The sequence below is a fragment of the Balaenoptera acutorostrata genome, chromosome 4 (genome assembly GCF_949987535.1).
Source record: "Balaenoptera acutorostrata chromosome 4, mBalAcu1.1, whole genome shotgun sequence".
NCBI lineage: Eukaryota > Metazoa > Chordata > Mammalia > Artiodactyla > Balaenopteridae > Balaenoptera > Balaenoptera acutorostrata.
In genome coordinates, this window is record NC_080067.1 from 101,972,802 (window position 1) to 101,988,250 (window position 15,449).

General features: G+C 39.0%; 1 protein-coding gene across 2 annotated transcripts; it reads right to left on the minus strand.

Moving 5' to 3' along the window:
- Positions 1–10,489: 10,489 nt before the first annotated feature.
- LOC103017945 (tetratricopeptide repeat protein 8-like) lies at positions 10,490–12,693 on the minus strand. 2 transcript variants are annotated; one of them, XM_057545719.1, is made up of 6 exons: positions 12,581–12,693; positions 12,188–12,527; positions 11,726–12,097; positions 11,292–11,408; positions 10,654–10,932; positions 10,490–10,564 (listed from the first exon to the last, which is right to left on the minus strand). In XM_057545719.1, exons 1-6 carry the CDS (start codon positions 12,691–12,693, stop codon positions 10,490–10,492), a joined length of 1,296 nt encoding a protein of 431 aa, XP_057401702.1. The 2 variants fall into 2 exon arrangements, with proteins under 2 accessions (XP_057401702.1, XP_057401701.1); XM_057545718.1 differs by having other exon boundaries at positions 11,726–12,527.
- Positions 12,694–15,449: the final 2,756 nt, after the last annotated feature.

The window sequence follows — 15,449 nt, forward strand, 5'->3', positions numbered from 1 at the left end:
TGTCTGAGCCTCTTTATTATTTCTATACTGAAATTATTATTAACACTTGACACTGGCTAATATTTCTGACTCTTGTGAGCCTGTTTGACAATCTGATCCTTTGTTTTAGCTCACACTCCTAGGAATGAACAGTCCTATGCCTGCTGTCATCCCTGGCAGAGCAGAAGGAAAAGAAGGAGTCTTCCTTTGACATGGGAGGAAAAACTTCTAATAAAGTTTTAATGCTGGTGATTCAAGCCTCTAAAATCCCCAGACACAAAGAGAATCTGCACCCATCTGCCAACTCTTATCCATAGGCCTTCTCCACGTGCTCACAAGAAAGACTGGAGTCAGATCAGAGGAACTGAGAAAGAATGCCAAGGCCCAAGCATAAGAGACATTGGTGTCTGAGGGAAGAACAAAAGAACTAAGAGAAATCCTCCAGGCACTCTAGGCCTTCATTAAGTGTGAAGAAGGGGTCACCTGTAGCTGGGATGGGGCAAAAGAGCTGAGAGGTGCAAGCTTGAGGTGCAAGCATGTGAGGCCTGCTCAAGTCTGAGAACAGGAGGATTAAAAGAAATTTTCCAGGAACTCTAGTCCTTACACTGAGTACAAGGTAACAGAAGTGTATCACTGAAGAACGGGCAGAACAACTGAGAGAGACCCCGTCTGAGATGCAGATACCAGGGGTCTGACCAAATTTGATGCCAGGGCTAAAGAACTGAGAAAAATATTCTGGTCACTTTGGGCCTCAGCAGCAGCCACCTGTTGTTGAGGAAAACAATATAACTGAGGGAGACTCCCTGACATACAGGCATGTAGGGCTACTGAATGTTAAGAGCAAGGAAAGATCCAGGCACATATATCTCAAGCTTGCTACAGGGAAGATCCTTATCTCACCTTCAAATAATTTAAAGCCATTGGTGAACTGAATCCAACTGAAGTAACCACTAAATCCAAAGCCAGCTCAACCACAGACTAGATTAACTCAGTCTCTTAGTGGGCTGACAAAAGGAGAGATGTGACTTTCATGAGCAAAAATATTATTTACTTCAAGATCTCATGCTCTTTACACTCAGAGTTTAAAATTCAATCAAACATTATGAGACACATAAAGAAGTAAGATCATTTAACTTATCCCTAGGAAAGTGTTACTGAATTGTGTTCAGTAATTGTGTTCAGTAATGAACTGAATTGTGTTCCCCCCTCTCCCCTGCAAAAAAAAACAAAAACAAAAACTCATAGATTGAAGCCCTAAGCTCCAATGTGATTGTATTTGGAGAGAGGGCCTTTAAGAAGGTAATTAAGGTTAAGCGAGGTCGTATCAGTCAGGCCCTAATGTGATAAGATTTGTATCCTCATAAGAAGAGGGGAGACACCAGAGACCTTACTCTCTCAGTGCATACACAGAGAAAAGGCCATGTGAGAACACTATGAGAAGGTGGTCACCTGCAAGCAAGGAAGAGAAGACGCACCAGAAGCCAACCCTGCTGGCACCTTGAACTCAGGCTTCTAGCCTCCAGAACTGTGAGAAAATAAATATCTGTCATTTAAGCCACCCAGTTGTGGCTTGTTATTGCAGCTGAGCTGACTAATATAGAGAGAAAACACTCAATAAAATCAGATCCAGATATAAATCAGAGATTAGAATTATTAGACAGGGATTTTAAAGTAACTATAATGAACATATTACAGGATCTAATGAACAAGGAGAAAAACATACATGTACAGATGGGGAATTTCAGCAGAGATATGGAAACTATGTACAAAGCTATGGTACAAATGAACTTATTTACAAAACAGAAATAGAGTCACAGATGCAGAAAACAAACTTATGGTTACCAGGGGGGGAAAACGGGGGTGAGGGGTGGGTATAAATTGGGAGACTGGGATTGACATATACACACTACTATATATAAAATAGATAACTAATAAGGACCTACTGTATAGCACAGGGAACACTTCTCAATATTCTGTAATGACCTATATGGGAAAAGAATCTAAAAAAGAGTAGATATGTATAACTGATTCACTTTGCTGTACAGCAAAAACTAACACAACATTGTAAATCAACTATACTCTAACAAAAAAAATTTTTTTAAGCTAATGGAAATGCTAGAAATAAAAAATAAAATTAGACAAATAAAGATATTTTTCAGTGGGCTTATCAGCAGGCTGGACACAACAGAAAAAAAAAATCACTGAATTGAAAGTAATTATCAATATGCAGGCTAGGAGGGCAGACAACCAAAATGGCTGATTTCTCATCCAAATTAATGGAATCCAGAGGACTATGGAATTTTTTTTAAGTGCTGAAAGACATAAGTTAATTTAGCATTCTATGACCAGAAAAACTACTCATCAAAAATGAAAGTGAAATAAAGACATTTCCGACACACAAAACTACAAAAAAATGTTTCACCTGCACACCTGAATTACAAGATATGCTAAAAGAAGTTTCTTAAGCTGAAAGGAAATGATTCCAGATGGAAATCCAGTTCTGCAAGAACGAATGAGAAACAAAAAAAAAGGAAATACTTTAGAAAATATATGACTTTTTAAAGCTTATTCATACATATATTTTTAAATCTCTTTAAAGGAATATTGATTGTTAAAAATAAAAATAATACTCTATTGTAGCATTTACTGTCTGTGTATAAATAAAATATATAATAAAAAAGCAAAAAAGTCAGGAGTGAAAACTGTAAGCGTTTTACAAAGTTTGTGAAGCAGAAGAACATTTTTTGAAAGTTAGCAGTAATAAATTAAAGTCAATAGCAGAGGTGAAATGGAATACTAAATATACTCAATCTAGGAGAACACATAGAAAAGGAGAAAGAAGAAAATTGTGCATAAAAAGAAAATAGAAAACAAACACAAGGTGATAGAGTTAAGCCCAACATATTTATAATGACATTAACAGTACATAGATAGAAACAATTAAAAATGTGCTGTTTTCAGAGACCTTCAAGATGGTGGAGGAGTAAGACGTGAAGATCAACTTCCTCCCCACAAAAACATCAGAAATACATCTACATGTGGAACAACTCCTACAGAACACCTACTGAATGCTCTCAGAAGACCTCAGACTTCCCAAAAGATTTTTTTTTCCTTTTTCTCTTTTTGTGAGTGTGTAAGTGTATGCTTTTTGTGTGATTTTCTCTGTATAGCATTGATTTTACCATTTGTCCCAGGGTTCTGTCTGTCCAGTTTTTTTGGTTTTTGTTTCTTCAGTATAGTTTTTAGCACTTGTTACCATTGGTGGATTTGTTTTTTGGTTTGGTTGCTCTCTTCTTTCATTCTTTCTTTTTTATTACTTTTTTAATTTTTAATAATGTTTTTACTTTTCACTTTATTTCATTTTATTATTTTTTCTTCTTTCTCTCTTTATTTTTTCTGCCTTTCCTTCTGAGCCATGTGGCTGACAGGGTCTTGGTGCTCTGGCCAGGTGTGAGGCCTGTGCCTCTGAGGTGGGAGAGCCAAGTTCAGGATATTGGTCCACCAGAGACCTCATGGCTCCACAGAATATCAAACAGCAAAAGTTCTCCCAGATATCTCCATCTAAACGCTAAGACCCAGCTCCACTCAATAACCAGCAAGATACAGTGCTAGACACCCTAGGCCAAACAACTAGCAAGACAGGAACACAACCCCACCCATTAGCAGAAAGGCTGCCTAAAATCATAATAAGGTCACAGACACACAAAAACACACCACTGGATGTGGTCCTGCCTACCAGAAAGACAAGATCCAGCCTCATCCACCAAAATACAGGCAGCAGTCCCCTCCACCAGGAACCTACACAACCCACTGAACCAACCTTAACCACTGGGGGCAGACATCAAAAACAACGGGAACTACGAGCCAGCATCCTGTGAAAAAGAGACCCCAAACACAGTAAGTTAAGCAAAATGAGAAGACAAAAACACAGCAGATGAAGGAGCAAGGCAAAAACCCACCAAACCAAACAAACGAAGAGGAAATAGGCAGTTGACCTGAAAAAGAATTGAGAGTACTGATAGTAAAGATGATCCAAAATCTTGGAAGTAGAATGGAGAAAATACAAGAAAGTTTTAACAATGACCTAGAAGAACTAAAGAGCAAACAAACAATGATGAACAACACAATAAATGAAACTAAAAATTATCTAGAAGTAATCAATAGCAGAATAACTGAGGCAGAAGAAGGGATAAGTGACCTGGAAGAGAAAATAATGGAAAAAACTACCACAGAGCAGAATAAACAAAAAAGAATGAAAAGAAATGAGGACAGTCTCAGAGACCTCTGGAACAACATCAAACACACCAATATTCAAATTATAGGCGACCCAGAAAAAGAAGAGAAAAAGAAAGGGACTAAGAAGGTATTTGAAGAGATTACAGTTGAAAACTTCCCTAATATTGGAAAGGAAATAGTTAACCAAGTGCAGGAAGCACAGAGAGTCCCATACAGGATAAATCCAAGGAGAAACACGCCAAGACACATATTAATCAAACTATCAAAAATTAAATACAAGGAAAACATATTAAAAGCAGCAAGGGAAAACCATCAAATAACATACAAGAGAACCCCCATAAGGTTAACAGCTGATCTTTCAGCAAAAACTCTGCAAGCCAGAGGGAGTGGCAGGCCATATTTAAAGTGATGAAAGGGAAAAAACTACAACCAAGATTACTCTATCCAGCAAGGATCTCATTCAGATTTCACAGAGAAATTAAAAACCTTACAGACAAGCAAAAGCTAAGAAAATTCAGCACCACCAAACCAGCTTTACAACAAATGCTAAAGGAACCTCTCGAGACAGGAAACACATGAGAAGAAAAACACCTACAATAACAAACCCAAAACAATTAAGAAAATGGTAATACGAACATACATATGAATAACTACCTTAAATTTAAATGGATTAAATGCTCCAACCAAAAGACATAGACTGGCTGAATGGAAACAAAAACAGGACCCATATATATGCTGTCTACAAGAGACCCACATCAGACCTAGGGACACATACAGACTGAAAGTGAGGGGATGGAAAAAGATACTCCATGCAAACGGAAATCAAAAGAAAGCTAGAGTAGCAATTCTCATATCAGACAAAATAGATTTTAAAATAAAGACTATTACAAGAGACAAAGAAGGACATGACATAATGATCAAGGGTTCAATCCATGAAGAAAATATAACAGTTGTAAACATTTATGCACTCAACATAGGAGCACTACAATACATAAAGCAAATGCTAACAGCCATAAAAGGGGAAATCGAAAGTAACACAATCATAGTAGGGGACTTTAACACCTCACTTTCACCAATGGACAGATCATCCAATATGAAAATAAATAAGGAAACACAAGCTTTAAATGATACATTAAACAAGATGGACTTAACTGATATTTATAGGACATTCCATCCCCAAAAAAACAGAATACACTTTCTTCTTAAGTGCTCATGGAACATTCTCCAGGATACATCATATCTTGGGTCAAAAATCAAGCCTTGGCAAATTTAAGAAAATTGAAATCGTATCAAGTATCATTTCCGACCACAACGCTATGAGACCAGATACCAATTACAGGAAAAAAATATGTAAAAAATACAAACACATGGAGGCTAAACCATACACTACTAAATAACCAAGAGATCACTGAAGGAATCAAAGAGGAAATCAAAAAATACCTAGAAACAAATGACAATGAAAACATGACGACTCAAAACCGATGGGATGCAGCAAAAGCAGTTCTAAGAGGGAAGTTTATAGCAACTCAATCCTACCTCAAGAAACAAGAAAAATCTCAAATAAACAACCTAACCTTACACCTAAAGTAGGTAGAGAAAGAAGAACAAAAAGCCCCAAAGTTAGCAGAAGGAATGAAATCATAAAGATCAGATCAGAAATAAATGAAAAAGAAATGAAGGAAACAATAGCAAAGATCGATAAAACTAAAAGCTGGTTCTTTGAGAAGATAAACAAAGTTGATAAACCATTAGCCAGACTCATCAAGAAAAAAAGGGAGATGACTCAAATCAAAAGAATTAGAAATGAAAAAGGAGAAGTAACAACTGAAACTGCAGAAATACAAAAGATCATAAGAGATTACTACAAGCAACTCTATGCCAATAAAATGGACAACCTGGAAGAAATGGACAAATTCTTAAAAAAGCACAACCTTCCAACACAGAACCAGGAAGAAATAGAAAATGTAACAGACCAATCACAAGCACTGAAATTGAGACTGTGATTAAAAATCTTGCAACAAACAAAAGCACAGGACAAGATGGCTTCACAGGCGAATTCTATCAAACATTTAGAGAAGAGCTAACACCTGTCCTTCTCAAACTCTTCCAAAATAGCAGAAGGAGGAACACTCCCAAACTCATTCGATGAGGCCACCATCACTCTCATACCAAAACCAGACAAAGATGTCACATAGTAAGAAAACTACATGCCAATATCACTGATGAACATAGATGCAAAAATCCTCAACAACATACTACTAGCAAACAGAATTCAACAGCACATTAAAAGGATCATACACCATGATCCAGTGGAGTTTATCCCAGGAATGCAAGGATTCCTCAATATACGCAAATCAATCAATGTGATAAACCATATTAACAAATTGAAGCAGAAAAACCATATGATCATCTCAATGGATGTGGAAAAAGCTTTCAACAAAATTCAGCACCATGTATGATAAAAACCCTCCAGAAAGTAGGAATAGAGGGAAATTACCTCAACATAATAAAGGCCATATATGACAAACGCACAGCCAACATCGTTCTCAGTGGTGAAAAACTGAAACCATTTCCTCTAAGATCAGGACAAGACAAGGTTGTCCGCTCTCACCACTACTATTTAACATAGTTTAGGAAGTTTTAGCCACAGCAATCAGACAAGAAAAAAAATAAAATGAATCCAAATAAGAAAAGAAGTAAAGCTGTCACTGTTTGCAGATGACATGATACTATGCATAGAGATCCTAAAAATGCTACCAGAAAATTACTAGAGCTAATCAATGAATTTGGTAAAGTATCAGGATACAAAATTAATGCACAGAAACCCCCTGCATTCCTATACACTAACAACGAAAAATCTGAAAGAAAAATTAAGGAAACAATCCCATTTACCACTGCAACAAAAACAATAAAATACCTAGGAATAAACCTACCTAAGGAGACAAAAGACCGGTATGCAGAAAAGTATAAGACACTGATGAAAGAAATTAAAGATGATACGCACAGATGGGGAGATATACCATGCTCTTGGATTGGAAGAATCAACATTGTGAAAATGACTATACTACCCAAAGCAATCTACAGATTCATTGAAATCCCTATGAAACTACCAATGACATTTTTCACAGCACTAGAACAACAAATTTCACAATTTGTATGGAAACACAAAAGACACCAAATAGCCAAAACAATCTTGAGAAAGAAAAACGGAGCTGGAGGAATCAGGCTCCTGGACTTCAGACTCTACTACAAAGCTATAGTAATCAAGACAGTATGGTACTGGCACAAAAGCAGAAATATAGATCAATGGAACAGGATAAAAAGCCCAAAGATAAACCCACACACATATGGTCACCTTATCTTTGATAAAGGAGGGAAGAATATACAATGGAGAAAAGACAGCCTCTTCAATAAGTGGTGCTGGGAAAACTGGACAGCTACATGTAAAAGAATGAAATTAGAATACTCCCTAACACCATACACAAAAATAAACTCAAAATGGATTAAAGACCTAAATGTAAGGCCAGACACTATAAAACCCTTAGAGGAAAACATAGGCAGAACACTCTATGACATAAATCACAGCAAGATCCTTTTTGACCCACCTCCTAGAGAAATGGAAATAAAAACAAAAATAAACAAATGAGACCTAATGAAACTTAAAAGCTTTTGCACAGCAAAGGAAACCATAAACAAGACAGAAAGACAACTTTCGGAATGGGAGAAAATATTTGCAAATGAAGCACCTGACAAAGGATTAATCTCCAAAATTTATAAGCAGTACATGGAGCTCTATATCAAAAAAACAAGCAACACAATCCAAAAATGGGCAGAAGCCCTACATAGACATTTCTCCAAAGAAGATATACAGATTACCAACAAACACATGAAAAGATGCTCAACATCACTAATCATTAGAGAAATGCAAATCAAAACTACAGTGAGGTATCACCTCACACTAGTCAGAATGGCCATCATCAAAAAATCTATAAACAATAAATGCTGGAGAGGGTGTGGAGAAAAGGGAACCCTCTTGCACTGTAGGTGGGAATGGAAATTAACACAGCCGCTATGGAGAACAGTATGGAGTTTCCTTAAAAAACTAAAAGTAGAACTACCATATGACCCAGCAATCCCCCTACTGGGCATATACTCTGAGAAAACACTAATTCAAAATGAGTCATGTACCACAATGTTCACTGCAGCTCCATTCACAATAGCCAGGACATGGAAGCAACCTAAGTGTCCATCATCAGATGAATGGATAAAGAAGATGTGGTACATATGTACAATGGGATATTACTCAGCCATAAAAAGAAACGAATTTGAGTTATTTGTAGTGAGGTGGATGGACCTAGAGTCTGTCATATAGAGTGAAGTAAGTCAAAAAGAGAAAAACAGATACCTTATGCTAACACATATATATGCAATCTAAAAAAAAATTAAAAAATAAAAATGGTTCTGAAGAACCTAGGGGCAGGACAGGAATAAAGACGCAGACGTGGAGAATGGACTTGAGGACACGGGGAGGGGGAAGGGTAAGCTGGGACGAAGTGAGAGAGTGGCATGGTCATATATACACTACCAAATATAGAATAAATAGCTACTGGGAAGCAGCCGCATTGCACAGGGAGATCAGCTTGGTGTTCTGTGACCACCTAGAGGGGTGGGACAGGGAGGGTGGGAGGGAGACGCAAGAGGGAGGAGATATGGGGATATATGTATACATATAGCTGATTCAGTTTGTTATACAGCAGAAACTAACACACCATTGTAAAGCAATTTTACTCCAATAAAGATGTTAAAAAAATAAAATGTGTTGTTTTCTGTTCCTTTTTTTTTTAACATCTTTATTGGAGTATAATTGCTTCACAATGTTGTGTTAGCTTCTGCTGTACAACAAAATGAATCAGCTATACATATACATATATACCCATATGCCCTCCCTCTTGCATCTCCCTCCCACCCTCCCTATCCCACCCCTCTAGGTGGTCACAGAACACCGAGTTGATCTCCCTGTGCTATGTGGCTGCTTCCCACTAGCTATCTATTTTACGTTTGGTAGTGTATATATGTCCATGTCACTCTCTCACTTCGCCCCAGCTTACCCTTCCCCCTCCCCGTGTCCTCAAGTCCATTCTCTACATCTGCGTCTTTATTCCTGTCTTGCTCCTAGGTTCTTCAGAACCTTTTTTTTTTTTTTTAAGATTCCATATATATGTGTTAGCATACGGTATTTGTTTTTCTCTTTCTGACTTACTTCACTCTGTATGACAGACTCTAGGTCCAGCCACTTCACTGCAAATAACTCAATTTCATTTCTTTTTATGGCTGAGTAATATTCCATTGTATATATGTGCCACATCTTCTTTATCCATTGATCTGTCGATGGACACTTAGGTTGCTTCCACGAACTGGCTATTTTAAATAGAGCTGCAATGAACATTTTGGTATATGACTCTTTTTGAATTATTGTCTTCTCAGTGCATATGCCCAGTAATGGGATTGCTGGGTCGTATGGTAGTTCTATTTTCAGTTTTTTAAGGAACCTCCCTACTGTTCTCCATAGTGGCTGTATCAATTTTCATTCCCACCAAAAGTGCAAGACGATTCCCTTTTCTCCACACCCTCTCCAGCATTTATTGTTTGTACATTTTTTGATGATGGCCATTCTGACTGTTATGAGGTACCTCATTGTAGTTTGGTTTTTTTTTTTTTTGGTGTTTTATACACATTTATTTTAAAGCATAATATATAAGAAAAAGTAGAGTGTCTCACAAAGCACTTGATAAAAAATAGCTTTAAGTACAATTTTTTATCTCTAAAGTCTCTACCAAGGATAAGTATATACACTTTTAGTCATAAAAGTGCAATTTTAAAGGCAGATTTCAGACCTTTTAAGCTACATGATAGCTAATGGTCAGATAAAGGACATTAAAAATGTGAATTTATAAAAATTTGAGGAAATTCATGAAAATGTTCTGTAAACATTATAAACAAACATCTACCATGTAATGTGATAGATTTCATAATCTGCTTACAAATGCTTAAATCCTTTCTTTTATAACATTATCTTATAAAGTTATAATTATAAAGTTTTAAATATTCTGGTTTAATTTCCCTATGTCACCTTCACTAATATCAAGCACAGGTTTGTACTACACATATATATACACTACTGTTTCCCTTGCATAATGTCCCTCCATAAGAATATCTTTAGTCTGAGGAAAAACCGGAGCATAGCAAAATGCCGCTTTAACTGCTTAATTAAGTGTTAAGTGCCCAGGTGATCTGGAAATGCTGCTTCAGACTTCTGAGCAGCAATGTAGCTCCTCTGTAGATCTCCCATCTTATCAGATACTGTTGCAAAATTAAAATGCGGCTCATACATGTGGGGTGCTAAGGATGAAGCAGCTTGCAACTGTGCAGTGCTCTTGCATGTTTGACATGGCCCTTCCACATCTCCAGCACGGCCAGGTTGTTGTAGGTCTCTGCATGGTTATTGCTGTTAACCAGACCCTTCCTGAAGCACTGATGGACCAGATTCGTATCTCCTATTCCCACAGCTACATGTCCCAAGTTGTGCCAGACCTCAGCTACCTCCTCTTCATTTTCAGCCAGGGAAAGGGCACGTTCAAATGAGGTCAGAGTCATATCATACTGCTGGGCATAGAAGCAACAGATCCCCAGGTTGTTGAAAAGCTGGGAGTTATAGGGCTTCCCTGGTGGCGCAGTGGTTGAAAATCTGCCTGCCAATGCAGGGGACACGGGTTCGAGTCCTGGTCTGGGAAGATCCCACATGCCACGGAGCAACTGGGCCCGTGAGCCACAACTACTGAGCCTGCGCGTCTGGAGCTTGTGCTCCGCAACAAGAGAGGCCACGACAGTGAGAGACCCGTGCACTGCGATGAAGAATGGCCCCCGCTTGCCACAACTAGAGAAAGCCCTCGCACAGAAACGAAGACCCAACACAGCCATTAATTAATTAATTAATTAATTAATTAATTTTAAAAAAAGTTAAGAGACATTTAAAAAAAAAAAAGAAAGAAAGAAAAGAAAAGCTGGGAGTTATAAACACCCATCTGCAGGAATCGCCTGTAAAACCGGAGAGCTACTTCTGGTTGATCAGAATAAAAATGGTTGCTTCCAATGCATGCAGTGGCTTCTACCTGAGTGTTGTCCTGTTTCAAAACCTCTTTGTGGGGCTTCCCTGGTGGCGCAGTGGTTGAGAATCCGCCTGCCAATGCAGGGGACACGGGTTCGAGCCCTGGTCTGGGAGGATCCCACATGCCGCGGAGCAACTAGGCCCGTGAGCCACAATTACTGAGCCTGCGCATCTGGAGCCTGTGCTCCGCAACGAGAGAGCCCGCGATAGTGAGAGGCCCGCGCACCGCGATGAAGAGTGGCCCCCGCTTGCCACAACTAGAGAAAGCCCTCGCACAGAAACGAAGACCCAACACAGCCATAAATAAATAAATAAATAAATATTAAAAAAAAAAAAAAAAAAAACCTCTTTGTGGTATTCAGTGGTTGATGAAATATTTTTCATTTCCTCATAGATCCTGGCAATTCCACAAAGTAGGGTTACTTCTCCTGGAAACTTATCTAAGCCTTGTTTGAAAAGATTTAATGCAGTCACAGGTTGATCCAATGAGATGTAAACTTTTGCCAAGTAGAGAAATGTATCTACCATTTCCTGCTGCTTCAGGGCTGATTTAAATTGTTTTTCTGCTTCAAGATACATTCCTAACCTGTAGTAACATTCTCTAATCTGCACTTTCCACCACCAGTCCTTGTACTGAGAATGCTCTGTGGAAAGGGCAGCCAAATCCACAGCAGTCTTAACGTCATTTTCATGATGAAAGATATACTCAAACAAAGCCTTTGCCAATTTAGGTTTCTGGGCATACTTTCTTAAATTCAGTCTAGATAAATTTATAAAAGGTCCATCAGGACTTGTAAGCATGGAAGCCATTACCAGCCTAAAAAATCTTCCAGATGAGCTGGCGATAGGGTAAGCTGTGTAGGCAGTTCTGGGTGTTCTAATGGCCTGTTCCATAGTGCTTGGCCTTGCACTTTGTACGCTGGGTCTAAGGAAACCTGTAATGGGTATTCCAGCTTGAGTGATTGGCCTGACAGCTGGACTAGGCCCTCCTGTCTGGTTATTTCCAGGGAGTTTCAGAGATGTTCCAGGACGTGGAACTTGAGCATTTTTGTTCAGTATCATTCCTGCAACTCCTTCCTGATCTACGTCAATTTCTTCTATGTACACCACTTCATTTAGTGCTTGTGCTTTTAAAATCCGGGCTGCCAGCTTTGTAACTTTGTACAAATTACTTTACCATGTGCCTCAGTGTGCTCAATCTGGTCATAAGGGGACTTCTCCAGCATCTGCATGCACAGATCTGCACAGAGCTGGAACTTCCTGTGCCTAAAATAGCTCCAGGCCAGGAGCAACGGCTCCATCTCCAAGCCCATGGCGGCCGGGAACCAGCCGCGAAAGACCGGGGCCCAGCCCAGGGAGGGCAAGGGGTGAGGAGCAGCTCTTTGTAGTTTTGATTTGCATTTCTCTAATGATTAGTGATGTTGAGCATCCTTTCATGTGCTTGTTGGCAATCTGTATATCTTCTTTGGAGAAATGTCTATTTAGGTCTTTGGCCCATTTTTGGATTGGGTTGTTTGTTTTTTTTGATACTGAGCTGAATGAACTGCTTGTAAATTTTGGAGATTAATCCTTTGTCAGTTGGTTCATTTGCAAATATTTCCTCCCATTCTGAGGGTTGTCTCTTCGTCTTGTTTATGGTTTCCTTTGCTGTGCAAAAGCTTTTAAGTTTCATTAGGTCCCATTTGTTTATATTTGTTTTTATTTCCATTTCTCTAGGAGGTGGGTCAAAAAGGATCTTGCTGTGATTTATGTCATAGAGTGTTCTGCTTATGTTTGCCTCTAAGAGTTTTATAGTGTCTGGCCTTACACTTAGGTCTTTACTCCATTTTGAGTTTATTTTTGTGTATGGTGTTAGGGAGTGTTCTAATTTCATTCTTTTACATGTAGCTGTCCAGTTTTCCCAGCACCACTTATTGAAGAGGCTGTCCTTTCTCCATTGTATATTCTTGCCTCCTTTATCAAAATTAAGGTGACCATATGTGTGTGGGTTTATCTCTGGGCTGTCTATCCTGTTCCACTGATCTATAGTTCTGTTTCTGTGCCAGTACCATACTGTCTTGATTACTGTACTTTGTAGTATACTCTGAAGTCCGGGAGCCTGATTCCTCCAGCTCCATTTTTCTTTCTCAAGATTGCTTTGGCTATTCGGGGTCTTTTGTGTTTCCATACAAATTGTGAAATTTTTTGTTCTAGTTCTGCGAAAAATGCCATTTGTGGTTTGATAGGGATTGCATTGAATCTGTAGATCGCTTTGGGGAGTCTAATGATTTTCACAATGTTGATTTTTCCAATTCAAGAACATGATATATCTCTCCATCTGTTTGTATCATCTTTAATTTCTTTCATCAGTGTCTTATAGTTTTCTTCATACAGGTCTTTTGTCTCCTTAGGTAGGTTTATTCCTAGGTATTTTATTGTTTTTGCTGCAGTGGTAAATGGAAGTGTTTCCTTAATTTCTCTTTCAGATTTTTCGTCGTTAGTGTATAGGAATGCAAGAGACTTCTGTGCATTAATTTTGTATCCTGATACTTTACCAAATTCATTGATTAGCTCTAGTAGTTTTCTGGTAGCATCTTTAGGATTCTCTATGTATACTATCATGTCATCTGCAAACAGTGACAGTTTTACTTCTTTTCCAACTTGGATTCCTTTTATTTCTTTTTCTTCTGTTATTGCTGTGGCTAAAACTTCCAAAACTATGTTGAGTAATACTGGGAAAAGTAGACAATCTTGTCTTGTTCCTGATCCTAGAGGAAATGGTTTCAGTTTTTCACCATTGAGAACGATGTTGGCTGTGGGTTTGTCATATACGGCCTCTTTTGTGTGGAGGTAAGTTCCCTCTATGCCAACTTTCTGGAGGGTTTTTATCATAAATGGGTGTTGATTTTTGTCAGAAGCTTTTTCTGCATTTATTGAGATAATCATATGGTTTTTCTCCTTCAATTTGTTAATATGGCTTATCACATTGATTGATTTCCATATATTGAAGAATCCTTGCATTCCTGGGATAAACCCCTTGATCATGCTGTATGGTCCTTTTAATGTGCTGTTGCACTCTGTTTGCTAGTATTTTCAGTTCCTATTTAAAAAGAAGAAAGGTATAAAAATCTATGTTTCAGAGATTAGTTCAAGATGGCGGAGTAGAAGGACGTGTGCTCACTCTCTCCTGTGAGAGCACTGGAATCACAACTAACTGCTGAACAATCATCGACAAGAAGATGCTGGAACTCACCAAAAATGATACCCCACATCCAAAGACAAAGGAGAAGTTGCAATGAGATGGAAGGAGGGGCGCAATCACAATAATATCAAATCCCACAACCACTGGGTGGGTGACTCACAAACTGGAGAACACTTATACCACAGAAGTACACCCACAGGAGTGAAAGTTCTGAGCCCCAATTCAGGTTTCCCAACCTGGGGGTCTGGCAACAGGAGTAGGAATTCCTAGAGAATCAGACTTTGAAGGTTAGCGGGATTTGATTGCAGGACTTCAACAGGACTGGGGGAAACAGAGAGTCCACTCTTGGAGGGCACACACAAAGTAATGTGTGCATCAGGACCTGGGGGAAGAAACAGTAACTCCATAGGAGACTGAACCAGACCTACCTGCTAGTGCTGGAGGGTCTCCTGCAGAGGCAGGGGGTGGCTGTGGCTCACCACGGGAACAAGGACACTGGCAGCAGAGGTTCAGGGAAGTACTCCTTGGCATAAGCCCTCCCAGAGTCTGCCATTAGCCCCACCAAAGAGCCAGGCAGGCTTCAGTGCTGGATCACCTCAGGTCAAACAACCAACAGGGAGAGAACCCAGCACCACCCTTCAGCAAACAAGCGGATTAAAGTTTTACTGAGCTCTGCCCACCAGAGCAACACCCAGCTCTACCCATCACCAGTCCCTCCCATCAGGAAGCTTGAACAAGCCTCTTAGATAGCCTCATCCACCAGAGGGTAGACAGCAGAAGCAAGAAGAACTACAATTCTGCAGCCTGTGGAATGAAAACCACATTCACAGAAAGACAGACAAAATGAAAAGTCAGAGGACTATGAACCAGATGAAGGAACAAGATAAA